Below are 23,758 nucleotides of genomic sequence, written 5' to 3'. Positions count from 1 at the left end.
ATGCTGTTGAAAAAAGATGAATAAGGCAAACTTCACTTTTAGTTCTTCAGTTCCAAAAAGAGCTTCATCTCATCTATCTCTCCAGGACACTAGAACCTAGCTGGCAACAGTTATCTTGCCATCTACTTTTCCACCATCTATCTATACATCCTTTATTAAGTGAGCTTTATTTTTTTCTTGAGTACTATAATCAAACCAACATTGTCATTGCTACTAAAAAAAGATTTACAGTGTAAGCCTATAGGTTGTCTAGACCCCAAATCTCTAACTAGGTCATTACCTCCTGCTTCTTTGTACTTAATCATGTTAGATCTATCTTTCCTGAGCTCCTTTTCAGTTTTGCTTTCTCCTACTGCCCTGTGGAATACTTATTCTCTCTTTAGCAAACTGCATTGCTTATCACATACTTTTCTTTCTCTGTGTAATCACAGAAGCCTGGCTGTCCCTCATAGCTATTATATTTCAGACTTTCCAGTACTAAATACACTTTTTCTTATATCCCGTAACACACTGAGTGGACTGGGAGCAAGAAGTAGATATACTTTGTTTCTACTTCCATTCAGGCCCTTCCCTTAACTCATTTCATTCAACAACCTTCTCTTTGTTTTTTTTTTTTTTTTAAATATTTAATTTTATTTTATTTAATAATAACTTTATATTGACAGAATCCATGCCAGGGTAATTTTTTTACACCATTATCCCTTGCACTCGTTTCTGTTCCGATTTTTTCACCCCCTCCCCTAGATGGCAAGCAGTCCTATATATGTTAGATATGTTGCAGTATATCCTAGATACAATATACGTTTGCAGAACAGTTCTTTTGTTGCAGAGGGAGAATTGGATTCAGAAGGTAAAAATAACCTGGGAAGAAAAACAAAAATGCACATAGTTCACATTCGTTTCCCAGTGTTCTTTCTTTGGGTGTAGCTGCTTCTGTCCATCATTTATCAATTGAAACCGAGTTAGGTCTCTTTGTCAAAGAAATCCACTTCCATCAGAATACATCTTCATACAATATCGTTGTCGAAGTATATAATGATCTCCTGGTTCTGCTCATTTCACTTAGCATCAGTTCAGTAAGTCTCGCCAGTCCTCTCTGTATTCATCCTGCTGGTCATTTCTTACAGAACAATAATATTCCATAATGTTCATATACCACAATTTACTCAACCATTCTCCAATTGTTGGGCATCCATTCATTTTCCAGTTTCTAGACACTACAAACAGGGCTGCTGCAAACATTTTGGCACATACAGGTCCCTTTCCCTTCTTTAGTATTTCTTTGGGATATAAGCCCAATAGAAACACTGCTGGATCAAAGGGTATGCACAATTTGATAACTTTTTGGGCATAATTCCAGATTGCTCTCCAGAATGGTTGGATTCGTTCGCAACTCCACCAACAATGCATCAGTGTCCCAACAACCTTCTCTTTGTGGTTCATTCTATCCAAATGAATAATCATATCCATACCTTTGTGGCTTTTATATGCTCCAGGTTATTATACTTCTTTGTCCAGGATTTCAGTATCTAATTAGTCTGGAAATATTTAGTAAGTGCCTGTGTGTCAGGAACTACAAGTTGGAGATATAAAGATATAAAGAGGCAAAAGACAATTCATCCTACCTTCAAGAAATTCATAATCTAAATAAGGAAGACAATAAGTAAACAAATATGTGCAAATAAACAGAAAATAATTAAAAGAAGGAAGGCACCAGAGTTGAGGGGCTGCAAAAAGCTTGCTCTGGAAGCTGCTGTAAGCCTCACGTTGTTCCCCTCAATTCCCATGTTTATTTGGGCATTTAAACTTAAATATTAGTGTCATCTCAAATTTTCTTCCTAGTTAATGAGCTTCCTTGGTTTTAATTTTTCCGACTTCCCAGCATACATTACTCTTTTACATTCAAGAACAACAGAATATAATTCATAGGAATTTTCAGTAATTGCTGAAATAATTATTATTCTATATTTATCATAATATTCCTTTTGTGTTTTCAAATATTAATGAATGGCCATAATAAATAGTAGAGCATTTTCTATATTTATACTAAAAAGTTTTAGGGGTTTTCTTTTTTTAAAAGTGTGTTTATAAATGATGTGTACATCAGCATACTATGATGATTTAAAACTTGCAACAAACCGACTCATTTTCCTTCCATCTTTATTATTTCTTTTACTCATTGATGAACATCTAAAAATTTATTTATTAAAATGAGAAATATTAAGCTTGGTAATATTTTCAAAGAACAGTAGCCTATAATGAATATTCAAACACTGGGATAGTGTCATTGTTTCCTGTGCTTGCTTTCTTATGAATCAATTTGAATCAACAATGTTCCCATTATTGATAGTCTAATTTTCATAGGTGAATCCCTACACTTTCCCTGATTTCTTGCTTGATTTCTTTTTGGGGAAAGAGGGGGAGGAGTCAGGAAATTTTTTTTTTTCTAAGAAATGTTTGGAAGGAATTGCCTCATAGAAAGACTACTCAATTCCTTTGAGGTTTGTACCTTTACTTTTCCTTAGGCATTCAGAGGAATGGGAATACCTTTGATTTCATCATCATCCACAGTATTCCATCTTCCCAATGGTAACTTATTTATCTGACCATTTCTTTTTTTTGAGGGCTTTCTATGCCTTACTCAAACTCTTCTCTTCATTGCAACCTTCTATTACTTTCCCATTTCTTGCTTTCTCAGGACAGTACTCCAGCCTTCAAAACTTCACCCATTTAGTTAAACAGTTCAATTGCACACTATCTATTATCTTTGAATCCCTTGTCACAATGTTTTGTTTCTTCCATTTCAACCTCCAATCTTTGGTTATTCCTGTCATCTTTCTTCCCATGATGTGTTTAGTGCCATTTGGAGGAAGTTGTAGTTATTTTGAATTCTCCACGATTAGTGCAAAGTGGTTTTTAAAATGTGGTTCTGAGGTTTACTCCGAGGGTGTGTGAGGTCAAAACTATTTCTCATGTGATGAATATTGATAGCCATAATCCACATAAACAGCAGCTCTTTGAGGCATTCAATGGATTTTTTCATAGTGTAAACAAAACCTGAATCTAAAACATTTGAGAACCATTATTCTAACACTTAAGCTTCTTAAATTGTGGGTCCTGTGTGTGGAGGCTGTGAAAAATTTGGTTACAATTAAAGGTTTCAGAATGTTGTATATCTTACTATGTCACAATATTCTACCAAGATTTCTTTATGTAAAAATAAGGCAACAGTCCATTTCATTAATATGCAAATTTCCTTTCATTTTTAATAAATGGTAAAAATTTCTTAGGGAGTAGAAAAAGTTAAGAAGTCTTGCTCTAGCACATTCTTTACACCAATAAAGCAACTGTTTCTGATCTTCTCTCTTCAAGAAACATATACTATTACTTCCTTTTCTCAGAAGAAGTTAATACTTCAATTAAAAAAAACATTAAAGCTATTCATTATGAGCTCCATTTCCTCTTCACTTCAGCATCATCTTCTGTCCTTCCCTCTCTTATTCCAGTTATAGAGGATGAGATGGCTTTTGTCATCCACACTTGTCTTTGATACTTCATTCTCCTAGAAGATAGTCCTTTTAATCATCCATTCGCTCTAATTTTAAGCATCTTATCTCCTAGCTCTCCTTTCTTCATCCCCTAATTCTTCTTTCTTTTTGCTTTCAAACATATTCAAGTTTCTCCTTAAAATTTTATGTCATACTTCTATCATATTTGAAAGCTACTGTTTTGTATCTATCCCTTCCCAGAAAAGGTTTTCTGTCACATAAATTTTATTATTTCTTCCTACCTCCTTGTAATTTGGGTTTATTCCTACCAATTAGCTGAAACTACTTTATTATTCCTAAATCTAGTAATTTTTTTGAGTTTTTGTCTTTGTCTACTCTTGTCTTGTTTGATGCTGTTGATTATCCTTTCTTGCACTGCATCTCCCAGGGTTTTTATGGTTCTATTTTTGCAAGGTTCTCTTGCTTATCAAATTGGTCCTTTTAAAATCTCCTTTGTAGAATCAATTTCTCCACTTAACCCTCTCTCTTTCTCTCCTTTCTTTACCTGTTGGCAAAAATTACTAAAATAAATGAAACTCAAGAGCTGATGACATTATGGAGAAAAAGTAGCTCTCAATCAAGCTTTTATTTTATCAAGTGCTTCCATATATTTTGTACAGTGCTGAGAATAGAAACAAAAATGAAACAATCCTTGTTCACAAAGAACTTTTCTTTTGTTGAATGAGATAGCATGTACCTATAAGTTTATGCAGAATAATTACAAAACACCTGAATGGTTAGGGAGGTAAGTCACTCATAGTTGTAATCAGGAAAATGCTTTCTTTAGAATGTGGTTCTTGACTTCATTTTGTAAGATGTGAGGAATTTTCTAAAGTGGAAGTGAGAAAGAACTACATTGTAGGCATGGAGTTTGATTAGTGAAAAAATTTATAGTGACTCTAGAGGACTTTGCCAGATACTGAGTTAAGCATATTTAGAACTATTATATCATTTGATCCTTGCATCAATCCTGGGGAATAGAGGCTATTTTTATCCCTATTTTACAGCCAAGGAAATTGAGGTAAATGGGTTAAATGACTTGTGCAATACTGAGCAGTTTCATATATCTTATTAGAACTAATAATCTTCATATAACTCCAGACCCAGCATTATTCATTTTGTCAACAGATGCTAATGAAGCATATTAACCACCTCCTAATAAAATGATGAAAGCACTTGTAGAGATGTATGTTTTTGGCCACTGTGTGCATTCATTTTACTTGGTGGCTTTTTGTTAAAAGAAAAAAGTTCCCTTTTTTAGTCAGTAAGAGGAGGGTTAGAAGGGAAAAGAAGTTAGCAGTAATGGTGCCCTTCCAACAAGAGAATCATTGAAACTTTTTTTTTTTTTTTTAATGCACAGGAGAGAATAGAAGTTCAGAAGGAAACAAAACAGTTTTGAAAATAATGTGCACAATTTTTTATATACTTTTTTCTTAAAGAAACAAGCATGATGAAATAGATTCACGGTTTCATGTAGAATTGTCTTATATTCTTTCTTCTTAAAAATTTATTTAGAATTAAATGTAAATATTAATGAAGCCTCTTATATACAAGGCAGCTAGGTGATACAGTAGATGGAGCCCTGGGCCTGGTATCAGGAAAACTCATTTTCCTGAGTTCAAATCAGGTCTTAAACACTTAACTAGTTTTATGATCCTGCTTAAGTCACTTAACCCTGTTTGCCACTTCATTTGATTTACCAAGAAAACCCCAAATAGCATCACAAAGAGTATTATCTACTGACACTACTGAATAGCACAATTACAGTCATTACATTTGGATGCTCTTACATATGCTTACTTTTGAAGAAAGATTATGGCATTTTTTGTATTTCTTTAATGCTTAAAAAATAATTTATTAGAAACTTAGTTGCTGGCATCATCAGACAGTTTTTATAAGCAGTTTTATTGTTTCAGTTGTTCAGTTGTTTCAGTTATAACTGACTTTGTGACCCTATGTGAGATTTTCCTGATAAAGTTTACTGGAGTGGTTTGCCATTTCCTTTCCCAGCTCATTTTACAGATGAGAAACTGAGGCAAACAGGATTAAGTGAACTGTCCAGGGCTATATTTGAATTCTGTTGACTCCAGGTCTTGAATTCTTTGTATTGAAGAAAGCAGTTTTGTATCATACTGTAATTATTCTAAACACTTTATGTCTATAATTAGTTGTGCTTTTGCTTTCTCCAATTATAATATATTTGGGTGCTATGGATTACATAGAATAAAATTGCTTTTTGTTGTGTCTACCAATACCATGCCCCCCACATTTACTATTGTACTTTTATTATCTAATATGAAGAATAATATGAGAAACAGTATATTAGAACTTCATTACCAGGTCTGCTTCTGTAACAGGTTTGGATTTAGAATATTTACAACTCTGTATATAATATTTGATTAATGGAGAGATTTAAACTATTCCCATGGAACTCTCTATACAGGAAAAAAATATATAGAACACCTTAATATTTATCGATAGAAATGGTCATTTGTTGTTAATTCCCCTTTACTCTGAGGATGTTTATTTTAGTAGAAATGCCCCAGTTTCCAAAAACAAACAAACAAAAAAGATATGTTAAGCCATATTATATTATATAGTTTTAGTCCTAATCATGAATCTTGGAAATGCCTCTACTCCTGAGTATGTTAAAGTATCAGCATAAACATATGCTAAAACAATTTTTAGGTGACCTGACTTACTGTGATGGAATTTTCCTTTTTTGATCAGCATTTATTATAATTTATTTAAGAATTATGGATACTTAGTCATGTGACTGTTCTCTGCATTGTATTTTAAGGTACTTTGACTCTGTTTTCATATACAAATAGGATAGAAGTATACAATCAATTCTTTCTGGGTACAAAGTATAACTTTAGTTATAAAGCACCTTATAAACAAGGTATCATGAATGTACAAAAATAATTTCTATGTACTGATGTCATGTAGTCATAGCTAAACTGTTTCATTCCTCATTTAACAAAAAAAAAATGATTAATACTAATAGCATTATTTTTTAATGGCCTGATGTTAATAGTATTGTAACTTTAATATGTTTTATTGTAGCAGAAAAAGAAAACTAAGACTTTCAATCCACCAACCCGTAGGAATTGGGAAAGTAATTACTTTGGGATGCCCCTACAGGATCTGGTTTCACCTGAGAAGCCTATACCACTGTTCGTTGAAAAATGTGTGGAATTTATTGAAGATACAGGTAGGTTAGAAATGTCACTATGAGAATAATTTGATTTTTTTAAACTACTATTTCTTTGGTGAATTAAAATTAAATGACTGTCTTCACAATCCAACTTTCGCTATGTGCAAAAGCTTACATTTTGAAAGTGGCATATACTTTTCACTATTAGAATTAAATCCCTAAAGTATTTAGGAAAATTAACTATAAATGATATTGAAAGATATTTATGTTCACATTGCAATTTGGGAGCTTATATTTGTAATGTAGCATCAAACTATTGAATGAAATACTGAAGATACTTGACATATTTTATCTTGGAATTAAAAATAACTTCCATATTATACTGCTATTTGCTTAATCAAGAGGTATTTTATCTTTTGAATGGAAAACCAGAAATGTTCCCAGAAGCAAGTAATATATAAGTACATTTTCCTTAAATTCATTTTCTTTTCATAGCACTTTTAAAAAGAAGTATGAGAAGCTTCTAATCTGTTTATGGCATTTTATATATTTATATGTTCTGAATTGCTGTGATTTTAGTTGTACTTGTTAGGGATATATATATAAAACTCTTAAATATCTTCCCAATAGTCTTATTCCTTTCTAAAGTTAATATTTTGATGAGGAGGAAGAAGGCATTATTATTGTGATGTCAGGAGCTGTAATTTCTTTGAAGTAGGGTACCCTCACTGAGAAAACATTGTTTGGAAGACGAAAGTCTTACAAAAGAAAATGATTGTCAAAAGCCAGATAAAATTCTGTTCATGTCACTTGGGAGTCACTGAAATGATTTGCACTTGATTGTTTTATGTATTGTAATAATGTTAATGCATATGTATACTAGCAGTTTTTTCATAGTATAGATCAAAGGTTCTCAAATGTTTTGATCTCAGGACTCTTTTAAACTTTTAAAAATTATTGAAGATTCCCTAAAGCACTTTTATTTATATGGATTATATCTGAAGATTGGATTGCTGTGGATTGGTCTTAGTATTATTATAAAAATGGCTTTGACTCCATGAAAGGGTCATAGGGGACCCCAAGGAGGTCCTTTTTTTTTTTTTTTTTTTTGAGGCCTCTTGGTATGGATAAACAATATACATTGTCTTTTTAGTGGGACTTCAAATTAATTGGCCTTTCTGAACATTAATACATATAAAACATTACAAGCCACTTGGGTTTTCAAACCCAATCTGAACTGTATTGCAAATAGATATTTATGTCTTACAAATTGTGTCTGCCTTTACTTAGTTATGAGTGAGTCACTTCTAAACAACCTTGTAATCTGGCTTTACTTCTGACTTAATTCTACTGCTTTCTCCAAGATTATTAGCAATCTCTTACTTATAGAATCCAATTGTTATTCTATGTACTTAGACAGTTTGATCTCCCTAAAGCTTCTGATACTATTGCCTTAACCCCTCTTCCCATGTATTTTTTTCATTTATTTACTTCCCTGACATTGCTTTTCTGTTGTGATTTCTCCTACCTGTTTTACATTTTCCTTTTCATTCTCCTTTTTTTACATGCTAAATTAATTTACTGAATCTATTTTATAGGTTCTTTCTCTCTTTTTTCCCTTAACTTCCAGCCTTCATGACTCTGCTAAACTGCAGACCTCTGTCTGGCCTAAAAGTTCTGCCAGGACACCAAATCTAAAGTAGTGATTTAAGATTTTCAAATTAATTTGCTCAGAAAAATGCTATGCAGTACAATATTTGCCTTTATTCCATCTCTATCAGAAGTACTACCATTCTTCCAATATCTCAGTTTTATTAACTTGTGACAATCTCTGACTCTTCCATAATTCCCCATTTCAAATTAATTACCAGACCTTGTTCATTCTACCCCCACAACCTCTCTCCTACCTATCCCCTTCTGCCCACACAGCTACCACCATAATTCAGTTCCTCATCATCTCTCAGAATTCTCTTGATTTGCTTCCTGCTTCCTTTCTCTTTTCTCTTCATTCTATATCTGCTGGTTAAACAAAATAGCCCAAATAAATAATTGCTCTGAATTTTGATCATGTGTGAGATCTAATTACAAGAAACATAATATCTGTATAGGAGGCTTCAAAAAAGAATAGATGCTTGTACATTATTATATTGTGATCCTTTTGTTGGCTTATTATATTCTTGATTTTTGTAAAAGACTTCACTGTACATGGAGTGTAAAACTGTAGATTTTGAATATAAGGATAGAACCAGATAAGTATGGTTTGTAAGAATTGGATCAAAGCCAGCCTTTTTTTCACTGCCTCAATTATGGTTTTCCACATCCACAAAACATAAATGTTTAGGAATAAAGGAAACATCCCAGTAAGCAGAGCTTCAGGTATAAAGCACTAAACTATTGGGACCAGGAATGGATTTTTTTTTTTTTTTTAATCTCTTGGCATCAAGCTACTGAGGCATAGGGTGATGAACCCTATTACACTCAGATGGCCTAAAACAGTCGCATCTCATTCCTACTTGGACCAGCCAACTGTGAAATTTATGTTCTTACGAGTATTACTTTATAAGTATGAAATCAAGAGTGCAAAATTGTGTGCATTTTGTCAGTTTGATACTGAGGGAACAGTGTAACAATGTTGTCCAAGAGATGGGGAATGAAAAGTCCTCAACAGTAACTTGGCCTTCCTTGATGAAAGCTGGGTATGTTCCCATTGATAATATGATAGTTTCTCCTTACCACACAGCAGTCTACTTCACACAGCTGCTCAAGTAATCTTTCTTTCTTTTTTTTTTTTTTTTTTTTTTTTTTGTTTGTTTTTGTTTTTATTCAGTCATTTTCAGTCAAGTTCAACTCTTCATGAACCCATTTGGGATCTTCTTTCAAAAATACTTGAATGGTTTGCCATTTCTCCCCCCCTTCCCCCTTTTTTTTTCCCCTACTTGGAGTACTTTATTTTTATTTTTATTAAATAACTTTTTTTTTTTTTGACAGAACCCATGCCAGGGTAATTTTTTACAATATTATCCCTTGCACTCACTTCTGTTCCGATTTTTCCCCTTCCTCCTTCCACCCCCTCCCCTAGATAGCAAGCAGTCCTTTACATGTTAAATAAGTTACAGTATATCCTAGATACAATATATGTGTGCAGAACCGAACAGTTCTCTTGTTGCACAGGGAGAATTGGATTCAGAAGGTATAAATAACCCGGGAAGAAAAACAAAAATGCAAGCAGTTTATATTCATTCCCCAGTGTTCTTTCTTTGGATGTAGCTGCTTCTGTCCATCCTTGATCAATTGAAACTGAATTAGCTCTCTTTATCGAAGAGATCCACTTCCATCAGAATACATCCTCAAAACAGTATTGTTGTTGAGGTATATAATGATCTCCTGGTTCTGCTCATCAAATAATCCTTCTTAAGCATAGGTCTAACCAAACCATTCTCCTGTTCAGAAACTCTTTAGGTGTTTCTCATTGCTTCTGAAATAACATTGAAACTTCTAAGCTTGTCATTTAAGATCCATCTTATTCATATCTGTCTATCTGTCTTTCATAGTATTCTTCTTTGTATACTATGTATTCTAGCCACATTGGACTATACTGGACTACATTCTAGCCACTGCCAACTGGGCTCCCCACTTGACGTATGCCATGCTTCAGTGTAATCACACAAGCCATTTCCCATTCCTAGAGCATACTTGTGTAACTGCCTAGTCTCAGAATATTTCAATGCTCAGTGCAGATTTCAGCCTTCTGAAGGAAGCTTTCTCTTTCCCTGGTTTCTCTCCCCTCACCCCTTGTTAATTGTACTCTTCGCTCCACTCATGGTAATTTGTATTTTTCTTAATAGTGTACAGGTTTTATCTTTGGAGTAGAGTGTAAACTCGAGGGCAAGCTTGTGTTTCTTGACCTAGTCAGTAAGTACCGATCACTTAACATTTTTAATTTTGATGAAAGGAAATTATAATGAGAGATTTGATGCAGTTTGGTATCATTTTTATATTATATAAATTTTATTTCAATGGTATGATACTCTTCATTGATACAGTTAGAAATACCTTTCATATCCTATTCATTTCTCATTTATGTCTTTTATAAAGCTTTGATAAAGTATCAATGCAACCCACTGGAATTCTTTCTCTTTCTTATTTTAATTGCTGATTTATTAGTAGTAACAGATTCTCATTTCATTCCTTCTCATTGCATGACAGCTTTTAATACTTACTGGTATTTACTAGAACAAAGTATCCCAATAGGTTTTCAAGTAGTTCTAGCCTTTGATGTTTCTTTCTCTCTTCCAAAACAGTCAGCCTCAGGACAGCTTTCCACTGTTTATTTCTTGGTCTTACTTACCTTTTGTTGTTGTTGTTGTTTCTTTGAGCTCCTTTTCTTTCATTCTTTTTTTAAATTGAAAAAAAGCATATAACTTTTCTGTCTGACTTCAACTCAAGTGTTCATCATTTTCCCTGAGATGATGCTGTCACTAGATGAACAACATTATGATCCAACATTTAACAACATGACTTCTTTAAAGAACCTGGATTATTTTGTAGCAAAACTAAAATAGGTTAAGGTTCAAAATAATACTGTATATGAGAGAGACAGACACAGACACAGACACAGACAGACACATCTGACACTTCTCAGATGTGTGGTTTCTTCTCATAAAAACCATGAGTAACATCTCTGGTTTCTTGGAGGAGGAAAAGGGAGTGACTGAAAGAAACAAAAATAATATGTCTCTTATATAAGAAACTAATAAAAATTTTGTTGTATATCAATAAGTATTATTAAGCAGAGTAAAAAGTTTAGTGAGGACTACTTTTCTTTGTTATTTTAGTTTTAGACAGCAATTTGTCACAACATAATTTTGTATCTGTGTTTGAAGCCAAAAAAGCTGGTGAGAAATTAGTTTAGAAATTCTGGACTGACTTATTTTATCTAGCCAACCTAAAAAAGTGATGTTAGTAGGGAAAACACCCAACTATTGATTGGAAAAAAAATGAAAGATGGAGATTCTTCACTTGGCCCTGCCACTAACTGTTCTTGGTTAAATCATTTCCCTTTTATGAGTCTCTTTCCTTATCTGTGTTTATGAAGAGTTTGACTAGATAATTTTTAAACTCCATTATAGTTCTAATAGATTTTAAATGTGAAAAAGCCTTCTCAGAAAAAGGACATTTTACTGTTAATCTTATTTTTTTTAAAAAATTAGATAGGAGAATTTTAGTCGCCTACTTTTTTATTTAAATAATATAACCTTAGCAAAATTTATCTGCATATATAGTTAGTGGAATTTATATCCCATTCTTACCACTCTTGGTGATACCTATTTATAAAACAAATCTACATAGCATAAATGCCTCTTTCTTTTTGGAACCTGTGCATTACAATAAAATTGAACATGAAAATTTTTATGATAGCACTAGTCCTATTTCCCCTTTTTATATAAATGGAAATAGATCCCTGTTTTACTTACTTTTCTTTTAAAGATAAGGTGAAGGTCAGCCTAGTTTTTTGAGTTTTTAGTGGCTAGAAAGTACTCTGCTTCTAGTCAGGAATCCAAATTCCATTAAAATATTGCCTCTAACACTTTAGCTCTAGGCAAATAATTTAATTTCTCCTAGTTTATGTTTCCTTATATGTAAAAATATAGCTTTCCAAATTAGTATGATTTGGCCTCCATTTTAGCTTCATGTCTGTGATCCTATGAAAAAAACCTTTTAGTGTGTCACTAGATGTTTACTATCTTTAATCATCTCTCATTCCAGAATCTCCTATCTAGTTTAGCACCCTTTCTTGGAGTAAGAATAAGTATAATATCGTTTAATTAAAATAGTAGCACATATAAATTTCTTTATCTTCAAAACAGCATCATTAAGTGGACAACATGCACTTATTAACCCTACTTTTCACAAGAAGAAACTGAGACAAATCTTAATTGTGTAGCTATTGAAATTTTGTGATCTTTGTTTCATTTTTGTCCATGTATTTACTGCTTTTAATAAAACTGAGCTATAACGTTTTACCAATAAGTGTCATATACAATAATCTGTCATATTAATGTGTGGGATAGTAGCAGCTACAAAAACACACTCTCAGTAAGAAAAAGCAAAAAGAGGTTTATTACTATTTTGGAAGAAAGGGCATCTCCCATCTGACAAGGTGTTTGTCAGTAAAAGGAATGCTGAATAAAAACTACAAAACACAAGATTAAATAGCCTTAATGCAGAAGCGAGCCCCATTTCCCCCCTCACCTTTCCCTCCCCCAGCTTGGCCTTTTCTCCCATTGTTTGGTGAAATCTATCTAGCCTTATGTTTTAATTACAAAAATCTAACCCAGAAACAAAAAGAATTGGCTTTAAAAAAGGTATTTAAATGCTGATTAAGAGGTGGTGAGAAACTGGAAGGGACAAAGAATTACAACTTTTTTTCCTAAAGTCTGAAATCATAATCGTTTAAAGGTACGTCTATAGAAGGCTTTATTCCCATGAGAGTATAAGAGTGTCTTCACTCAGTTAATTCTACACAATCCCTCCTCATTTATATGTTATTCTTTGAAGATCTCTCACACCATTCTTGATACATTTTCTCAAACATCTTGTTTTCAGTCTCCAATCCCCCTGGACCTGGCTTGTTCTTTTTCTCTACCAGCATCCATCCTTGTCTTTGTTAAAGGGAGATAGCAAGACAAACCTTAAAGATTAATATTCTAAATAGCTTTGGTCTAAATTCACAAAATTTATACCTCATATCTAGCTGGGCTGATAAAATGTTAGAAGTACAATCCATGCAATTTTTACAAACTGCTCAGTGTCCAATTTAGCATTTTAGTAGCTTAAATATATTTCATCTAATTAGGAGATACAAACATGTGATCTTTTAAGGTTAGTTACCAGAGAACCAAATTTTTAAATTTAAAATCAAATACAGATTTAAATTTCTAGTAACAACACTCCAATATCAATGCACACATTTCTAAAATCTTATACCAGAATAAACAAGTTCATAATTTTAGCACACACTAGTTAATAATAATTGTCTGGCTTAGAATGGTGAAGGGTCACCATTTAATAAAAAACCAGTGAGATCTCTAGGAGCAAAGCAAAAGTTTATTGTATCTTCTGAGAATCAGGCTTCCCTCCCATTGAGCAAGCAATCAAAAGGAGGAGGCACCTTTTGGGACACATTTGCAATAGTCCCTAATGCAAATACCCCTCCCACCACTCACCATCATCCTCATTGGCTGAGAGTCTTACATTCTAAACGGGGGAACTACCCAAGAAATTGAATTTGACCAATAAGTACATGGTTGCCCATATTTGATCAAAATAGGGAAAAAATGATGTCATGGGAGTAAGTATACCCTTGAGTCAATGCTCAGAGACTTTCAGGCCTACTCAAACTCTGAAGTAGATGAAGCCTTACTCAATTTTCACAACTGTCTTGAAAGATATCACCTCACCTCGTTCATAATTAGTTTCAAAATCAGAATTCCAATTTAAACACACACAGCCCCAAAATATAAGATGACAGAAAACTGCCCTTTCAAGTCCATAGGACTTTAAGAAATTGGTGGACTTTAGGAGCCTGGGAGAAGAGGGTCTGAGAAATTTGGACCCAGGTGTTCATTTGCAGGTCTGTGATTCTTCCCTCTATGTCAGAAATGCTCAAGGAGGGGGGGGGGAGGAAGGGAGGGTGGGTGTCAGTGTCAAAGATGTTGGGACACCAGCACAAACGCTAGCAGAATTCAGGCCAGCCAGGGACACCAACCTAGCCAGAGTAGATTCCAGAAACCTGAGAAGCTTGGAAAATCCCAAAGAGGTTGTTTTTCCTTCAGCAGTTTTTTCCCCCCTATAAGCCTCAAGTTCTGACCCTCAGAATGCTTTTAATCTTGTAAATTAAGCCTACTTAAAAATATAAGTGACCCAACCAACTTAGCTGATAGACAATAACAAGCAACTTAAAATTTAGTTTCAAAACCCCCAGAATGTACTAAAATATTTTAACAGTTCTGTAACTTTTAACTATTTCTGCAGACTAAAATTGGCCAGTCCACAGAAATGCCTTTTTTTTTTTTTTCTTTTTTTGGTATGGCAATTAAAAACTTTCCATCTTCGAACTAGTCCTTTCTAGCTAAAAGCTGTTTTCATAAGTTCATAAATCAAATTATATACAAAACAAATGCTTTTAAATCCCAAGTAGTTAGATTTTTTCTTTTGTAATTTGGCTGACCGAGAGAAACACAGAAGACAAACACAGGCTTACACACACAAACATAAATTTCTTTTCTAAATCAATCAAGCTCCTGTTCTTAGTCTCACCTTGGAATGGAGGTAAGGAAGAGAGTTCTGGAGCAGAAGCCTCAGGAGTTAGCCAGTCGGGTATTGAAGGCTCTTTTGAATTTATACCCAGCCCTTATGGGATCTGCAGTTCCTCCAAGCTAGGGGCACCTGCCCAAACAAAACAACAATATTTAACCCCTGTACATTTTGGTACTTCATCCCAGTTCTTCCTAAAGAATTATGTTCCTGGGACATCAGATAGTTTTAGAGCCAGCTACTTTCCTTTCCTAAGGTTCACAGTATCTTATCCTCTTTTAATGGAGGACTCACCTGTTCTTACCAAATGAAAATAGGAGAATCTTTACGAACTTGAATCACCTCGGATTTTCTCAGTATCAAGATAGCTCCCCAGTTACTTTAGATGAGAGTCCTCCCCTCTCACCATTTCTTGCCATTCAAAGGGAAAGGGGAACTTTTTACATATTAACTTCCTAAATTCTCCCAGTCACCCAAATGGCTCACCATTTGCTTGGCAGAGTTTCTTTTCCTCTCAGCAGTTCTTGCCTTTGGTTGAGCTGTGCACAACTTAACCTGACTGATTTCAAACTTTTCTCAGCTAGCTTATATGCTGGACCAAATGAATCCTCAGCCTTTGCTAGCCCACTTCCATTTTTGCTTTCTCTGAGTGTCTCTGTCTCTCTTTGGGAGCTCCTGAGCCAAGACCAAGGATCACTGGAGAACTCTCTAGAGGGTCCCTGCCCAAGGATTCATTGCAAGAGAGACCCCTCATGAACAGGAAATATCCTGGATGAGCCCCCAAACTGTGTGATACAATAGCAGCTACAAAAACAATCAGAGACTCTCAGAGTAAGAAAAAGCAAAAAAGGGTTTATTACAATCTCATGAGAAAGGGCATTTCCTTATGACAAGGTATTTGTCAGAAAAAGTAGAAACTGCAAGGCACTAAATAGCCTGAACACAGAAGCCCCCATTCCCCTACCTTCCTCCTACCTCAAGCTTTCTCCCATTGTTTGGGGGAATTTGGGCTTACATTCTAATTGCAGAAATCTAACCCAGAAACAAAAGAATAAAGTGCCTTTAAAAGAGGCAATTAAGGTAAATAGGAAAGAATAATCACCTGCAATTTTTTTTTTTTTAATAAAGTCTCAAGTCACAATTAAGGTATAATTTAAGGCTTTATTCCCATGAGAGTGTCTTCACTCAATTCCACAATTAGGGTAACTTGCTTTAGTTTCAAAATTTCTTAATTTTTAGACTTCATTTGTAAGAAATAAGCTTTCTTCTGAATTATTTCTATAAGTCCAAAATGTTTGAGCTATGCTTACTTATGATGGAGACTTGTTTATAAAATGAAAAGTGGAAAAGATATTTAAGTATCCAGATATATTCATATATAGTAGACATATATAGTAAATTTAACTAGCAGGAACCTGAAGTTTGTTTGTTTTGAAAAATACCAGTACTTTGTTCACTTATTAAATGGTCATTAGCTACATATTACCATACTCTTTGAAAATTGCTAATTCCTGTATGGTGTATAAATACATTTCTTTCAGAATACTTGATTAATTAAAATATCTTTAGTCCTGAGAGAAGAAAATTTAATGTACTAGCTTATTGAGAGTGGGAGTGAAAGTAATAACTCAAAGTATTGCTGAAACTTAAAAGAGAATATACATCAATTCCAGAAATACTAATTTTTTTTCTTAAATAAGAATGAGTATTCACTGACAGTCATGTCAGCAAGAAGAGAATGTATGTACAGTTGAAAGATTAAGTTTTAAGAAAGCCAATTTTTTTGAGAGGGAAATGATATTTATAATTAATAGCTTGAATTCAGAGAAGGAAAGTGACTGAAAATTTGAAAGGTGAAGGAATGTAATTGTAAGTCATTGCTAATTGTTTTGGCTTCTGTAATGTTCTCTCTAAAATGTAATGTTCTCTGTTGAAGTTTTCTTGGGGTCTCTGGAGGCAGCTGTCGTGTCAGTTCAGTAATCACCACAAGTGCAGCCAGGGATTAAAGTCCAAATCCTTTATTGTCTTGTCTTCTTCAAAGTCCTATTTCCTTCACTTGCCGCTTGGCTAGTTTTCTTAGAGGCCTATCTTTCTCCTTGGTTCCAAGAGCTTGAGCTCCTGCCTCCTTCTCTGCCCTCTGAATCTCTCTAAATCCAAAGGTTTGTGCTTCAGCCTCCAGCCACCACAAAGGTGGACGATGGAATGAATCTGTCTCAGCTTCTGAGAGCTTCTAGTGCACTTGTCCTTTCTGGCCCTGAGAGCTTCTCCCTAATATGCTCCACACTGAGTATACACTAATCATTATATCACTAGGAAATCATTATTTGTTGTAGGATTAAATCAATGCTAAACTAGATTTAATCATTGTCTCCTCAATTCCACTTAGTACCTTGTTTCAAGTTCTGGCCCATAACATCTTCTTGTAGCATTAAATCAGTCATACTGAACCATGCTAAATTAGATAAATTTAGTCTCTTATCAATTCCACTGACTTAGTACCTTGTAAGAAACCTTTGTTTCAAGTTCAGAGTTCTGGCCCATAACAGGTTCTATGGAGATCAGTAAAGGCACACAATTGGAGGACAATTTTGTCTCACCTAAATTTTTCTGATTTATTCAACAAACAATAATCATCTCCAAGCATCTTTTTTACAGTCCTTTTGTAAAGGGGCCAAGATTTGACTGCTTCCTTTTTATTTCTTCCCTAAAATCTTTTGTAAGAAAGGCATGTGATAGTTGTCCTTCAGTTTGATTTGGGAGCGGACATATGAAAGGAAGAATAAAACTTGAATACTTTATTGAAGAATAAGTAGGGTTAGGGGATTGATGTTTGGAGAGAGGTTCAGACTGAGTTACTATGAGGATTTTTTAAAAATAATTTTAGCAGTTGTATTCTTGTTGAGAGAGAATATGACTGCAAGTTTTAAGCAGCCTGCAAAAAACTCATGTATCTGAACCACATTAAAGTTAAATTGAGAAACGTTTAATAAAATAAATAACAATATAGTATAACACAGGTAGTGTTAAACTTATATCTTTCTAATTTCATATGCAACTTGTAAGGATTCTTAGATTTTCTATTTCTGTTTGACATCAATTTTTTAGAGGATGGAGAACTAACCTGAATCAAGTCATGAAGACCTGAGTTCAAATCCCATCTCTCATATATATTATGTGATCTTGGACAGTACCGTATTAATGTCCTATTTTATTCTCTTAAGCCTGCAAATCATAAGATATTTGCAGATTTGCATTGGTGGAAGGATATTCTGCACTTGGATAGATTGCACCATTTTACACTGATGAAATCATATGTCAGGAGCACAAACATTTTTCCTTTGTTTTTCTTCTGTTTGTTCTGTAAGTGATTTTGCTTCTCCCATCCTTACTCCCCCCACTCCTTTCCTCTTTTTTGTTGAGATATTTTGGATATCAGTAACCAGAGAAATAGGTGATTTAAAACCTGATGATCCATACATAAAATCACTGATGGATCCATACAGGTATACTTACTTTTATTCAGTTATATATAATATAAATTTATATAATCATCAGATAGTAATTATTATATATAAAATGCTGACATAACTAAGGCTTAAAATTCCTTTTAAAATTCCAATTTTCTAAATAAATAAATATATATGTATGTAAAAACAGCATTGCTTTTTTTTTTTTCTCCTGAAATTCTTTTCTGTTTCTCAGAATTAAATGTTCTGATTTCCTCAGTTGTCTAGAATTAAATTTTTAACATTCTTGGTGGTTCTGAGCTTGAAATTGACAAAACCCTGCAATTTAGCAGAGTATTAATAATAATACTGGTATTCTATGCTTAATTCCGTATTTCAAAAAACAAAACATTTATTGCCTTCCATATATATAAAACTATTTATTACAGCAGTTAGTATCAAGAGAAAAAAATTAATTCTTATGTCTTGGGTTGGCAGTTTGAGAATGTGGTGTGAATAGATAAATATATTTTTAGATCACTTAGTATGTAGAAGCTATATAATTGACTGTTGTATGGATGATTTGACACCCAATGATGAAATGAAAGGCAGTGTTTTAGCAACCATATTTCTGCAGGACATTCTTCATGTTATGTTAAATGGAGTTGGATTTTGAATAGCTGTTTAATAGCTGCATAAATCCGAGGCAACAGGTATTTTATAAAATGTCTGTAATGTCTTTTCTAACATCTCAACTAAAACTGCTGTGTTTAGCATTTAAGAATGAATCAATTTACCAGATAAAGTAAATAACTATTTTTAATTCATGAGTGATCCTAAAACTTTAGGGGGAAAAGTTGGTAATGTGATGTTGGCTTAAATTAATGTTATAATTTAAATCTGTCATACACATACATATTCACATATGCATACATACATATATTTGAGATTTTTATAATTTTTAATGACTTGAAATGCAACCCATTATTGGAAAAAAATTAATTATTTTTTCCTTTTTTCACACACTTAGTTATCATTTCCATTTCTGTTACTTAAGCCCTTAAGATAGCAGTGGTATTTGGCAACCACTTGCTGTCTGAAAGGCATATAGCTATAGTGAAGAACTGTAAATTAATTTTATTACAGTTGATTACAAGTTTGATTTTGAAAGTTTTGATTTTTAAAATTTGTTTTGTTATAGCTAAAAGGTATCCTGTTAGAAGTCTGTTGTTCAATATATTTTGAGATGGTATAGTTCAACTTTTTTTTAAGAAAAACTACATTTTTAAGTGTTGATTTTTTTTTTTGTAGAAATTTTTAGGTTTTTTTTTTTTTTTTTTAAACTTCTCTCTTTACTTGGTCTAATGGAAAAAGAACATTGTCTCCAGGTAGTTTTCTTTACAACATCTTCGATATTAGAATCAGTCTTTCATTTCTAAAGAAACTTTGGCAATAATATTTTCATTTAGTAACTGTCTTTTCATAATAATTCAGTCATGCATTTGAAAATGGGGTAAACAAAGCTTAGGCTTTAGTTCCATGTCTTAAATGTTCTCCCTCTTCATCTCTGCTTCTTAACTTCCCTGCCTTTCTCTAAAGTCTTTTTCTCCCTCCTGCAAGAAGTCTTGTCCGTGCTTTCTTAATCTTAATGCCTTTTCTGCAAGACTATTTCCAATTTATCTTATTTTACATAGTTATTCATCCCATTGGACTTTTACTTCATTGAGAACAAGGATTTCATTTCCTTTCTTTGTATCCTAGTGTTGGTTATGCCATGTATATAGTAGGCACTTACTAAAATATGTTAATTGAATTACCCCTGATTTATTTTATAGACCATGAATCATGAACCAGAAGTCTAGAAAGGTGAAATGATTTACTTCTTACTCTTAAGTGGTAGAGATAGGATTTAGATCAAGGTACTCTGACTTAAAATCCATGTTTTTTCTGAAGATATAGTACATATTGCTAATAAAAGAATGGAGTTTCAAAGGGCACAATGAACAGAGTGTGGAAGGATAAAGTAGTTCTAGGGTGGGTTATGACTGACAGTTGAAGAAAAAATTAGCAGTGGAGAGATACTGATACTTAGGCTGAATGATAGAGATAAGAAGTTGGGAAATAAGAATTTTAATACATTTTGTCCTTAGGAGCTGGGGAACAGACTGGAAGAACATTGGATAAACTGAAGAATTAGTTCTAAAGAGTTTGTAAAATTAAAAAAAAAAAAGAGTCCAAATTCCAAATGGAATGTTATTATGATGTTAGCCTCTATGTTTTTTCTCCCAAGTTTCTTTAAGCTCATAAAGTAGCATCTGGATTAAAGAGGGTATAGCCTATGATATAATTGGCTAGTGGAACAAGCTTCAGTGGCTTGCTTTCTTAGTTTTAGGGCTATCAAATATTTATATAGAGATGATTCATATAGACTCATTATTAGGGAAGTTGGAACTTATTTAATTTAATTTAATTGATGGATCAGGTTCAATTTCACCTTTTTCTAATAGAAAAAAATTTTGAGAGTGTTTCATTTGTCTTTAATAGCTGAACACCTTTTAAAGGTCTATACTATGGGGTTTTTAATAACATTTTTTACTTTTCAAACTGGTTTTGCATCAATGTCACATTTGTTTAAATAAAAATATATTTTTGTCTCGTTTATTTTTCTTCAACAAAAAATTAATTTTAGTAAAGCATGATGTGATGTGCTTACTTTAGAATTGGATTGACCTAAGGTCAAACTCCACCTGTAACACCTGGATATGGGACTCTGGGGAAACTCAGTGTTTCAATCAGTGTTATAAGACCATAATTTGCACATTGGATATGGGGGGGATGCACATCAACTCGAGAATGGCTGAATAAATTGTGATATGTAAGCATAGGTACTCTCAGAAAAACCCGGAAAGTCCTCCACAAACTGATACAAAGTGAAATGTACTGTGTACAAAGTAATAGCAGTGTTGTATAATGATTAGTTGTCAATGACTTGGCTATTCTCAGTAACACAATTATCCAAGCTTAGGCTGAAGAATTTATGATGAAAAATGCTATCCATACCCAAAGAGAGGGGAAAGATTGTAGTTTGCATTGGTAGAATTAAGTTTGCTCTGATTTCAAGGAATCCTATATGAATGATGTTCCTTCATAATATCATAAAGGTCTATGTAAATGAGTAGTTGTTATAACAATATGTTCATATTTAATATATTTGTGTGTGTTTATATGTAATGAATGAATGTGCATAAATCCAGGAAAGCAAAGCAAGATAGAGCTGACTGTAAGCAAAATTGTGAAGCCTTTAAAATGTATTTACTTCATCTCTAACCTCTTTTTTCATTCTCAGTGTCAAACTCCTTCAACTTCAGATTATCAGCATCTTGTATTCTTTCATTAAAATAGGAAAGGATTTAATATTAGTTGTTAATGTTTGCTATAGAGAAGGAAATAGCAAACTGCACCATTATCTCTGCTTTTTTTAGCCTATGTCCTAAATCATTTATTTGGTATTTTCTTAATGTTATCTCTGTTTTTCTGACATCTTGGGAATTAATTAATCCTTATGCTACTGGTAATCAAGATACTTGACAGAATTTTATAGAATGAATCCTTTTTTCTGATAGACCATTTCTTGAATGGTCAATTGCTCTTACTACTGAAATATTATTACAGTCGATTCTATTTAAGGATACTGGTTTGTACCAGTAAGTCTGCTTTAGAATATTTACAAGGAAATAAGCCTCATTTGCTTGTAGTCTGTGATCTAGAGGTTAAGCTTTAATCTCCAGACACTGCACTAAAGCTTTGCATTGTATCTGGGCAAATTATCCAACCCCTTTGAGTCTTGGTTTAACGTTTTCTTTAAAATAAAAGAATTGGGGCTTTATAACAAAATGGCAGCGTGAATGATTACTTGTCAGCGTAATATCTTGTACCACTTCAAAAGAACAAAAAATATACTAAGTAATTAAAATTACAAGTAAAGAAGGACTTTCTAACAAGGTTAAATCTCTAGAGGGAAAAACAATTTCATAATGAATATACACTCCCATTTATACTGTCCACCTCACAATTAACAAGAGACATGCATTTCAAGACTTGAGTTTTCTATCATCTTTGCTATTCTTTTTTCATAGTGCTCTAGTCGGATTCCCACACATTTGTTGGGAGAAAATCAGGCTATGGTAGGAGTTGCAAGAACTGGGGAGAGCAATGTAGTGGTATTAAAAAACTAGGTAGAGTAAATGAAATTATATGAGTTTAAATTTAGTTATAGTGTTTTACTTGCTTTAGGAACCCCAAAAATACTTTATGGAATGAAATCTCTTTCTTGATAGCTATTGTATTTCTTGAACAGTCTGTTGCTCTTACTTACAGATACCTTTGTATTACACATGCCTTTTCTTGATTGTAGGAATTTCAGCATAAAAAAGACTTTGTATAAAAATCATAAATTTGAAAAGGATTTATTTTAACAAAATCCAGAATCTATTTTTGTTAAGACTAGGATACATAGTTATTATTCCTTAATATAATTAATAATACAACAATGATAATAGTGTTAGTGAAGTAGATGCTGTTATCTCTATTTTACAGAGAAGTAGACTGATATGCTAAAGTGACTTAATCATGGTCACATAGCTAGTGTCTGAAGCAAACTCGTGATTTCCTGACCCTCAAGTCTAATTCTCCATGATACCAATCTGGTCTAAAACAAACTTATAGGGTATTCAGGAAGAACTAGTACCTCTGGTTTAAGGACTTGCCAAATCTTTTTCAGGGCTGCTCATGAACCTTTGGTGTCTATCTGCTACCCAACTCATATGAGCAGCCACCCTATCCTGATAAAACCATCATGGCAAGTGAGCTAAATCAGGTTGAAGGTAACCAGTAGACCTTAAATTCATTAGTGAGGTAAGGGGTTATCTATCCTCGGCATGTGAAGATTTCTCTCAGTGGAATAGGTGGAGGAAAACGTTTTGTTCCAATGGCCATAAAGGTGGTGGAGGCAAGCACTTGTGGAGCACTAAGAGTGACAAGACATTGATTACATCAAGATTATCCATTGCATCCCAGGCCAATACCGATCATTTTAACTTTTGTCTTGCTATGCGATTTCAGTGACTCTGAAAGAGTGAGGCTGATTATTTTGTTCAACCCTTTCTTAGATAAATCCAATTCACATACAAGTCAAGACATCATCCCCATAGTATCATTATTTTTCTTTGAAAGGAAAAATGAAAAATGCCCCTATCTAATGGTCCAGTAATGAGAAAATGAATGATGGGACA

At 33.4% G+C, this 23,758-nt stretch overlaps 1 protein-coding gene across 2 annotated transcripts in view; it reads left to right on the top strand.

Moving 5' to 3' along the window:
- ARHGAP5 (Rho GTPase activating protein 5) overlaps nucleotides 1-23,758 on the top strand; it is a 106,663-nt gene that overhangs the window by 59,783 nt on the left and 23,122 nt on the right. The window contains exon 3 of one of the 2 annotated variants that reach the window (XM_051977280.1): nucleotides 6,618-6,762. In XM_051977280.1, the coding sequence (XP_051833240.1) occupies nucleotides 6,618-6,762 (145 nt within the window). Of the gene's footprint in view, nucleotides 1-6,614; nucleotides 6,763-23,758 lie in introns of both variants that reach the window. The other variant, XM_051977279.1, reaches the window with a different exon arrangement.

This window comes from Antechinus flavipes, chromosome 2 (assembly GCF_016432865.1).
Source record: "Antechinus flavipes isolate AdamAnt ecotype Samford, QLD, Australia chromosome 2, AdamAnt_v2, whole genome shotgun sequence".
Lineage (NCBI taxonomy): Eukaryota > Metazoa > Chordata > Mammalia > Dasyuromorphia > Dasyuridae > Antechinus > Antechinus flavipes.
Note: the sequence above shows the minus strand (reverse complement) of the source record. Positions and strands in the feature narration are given on the sequence as shown.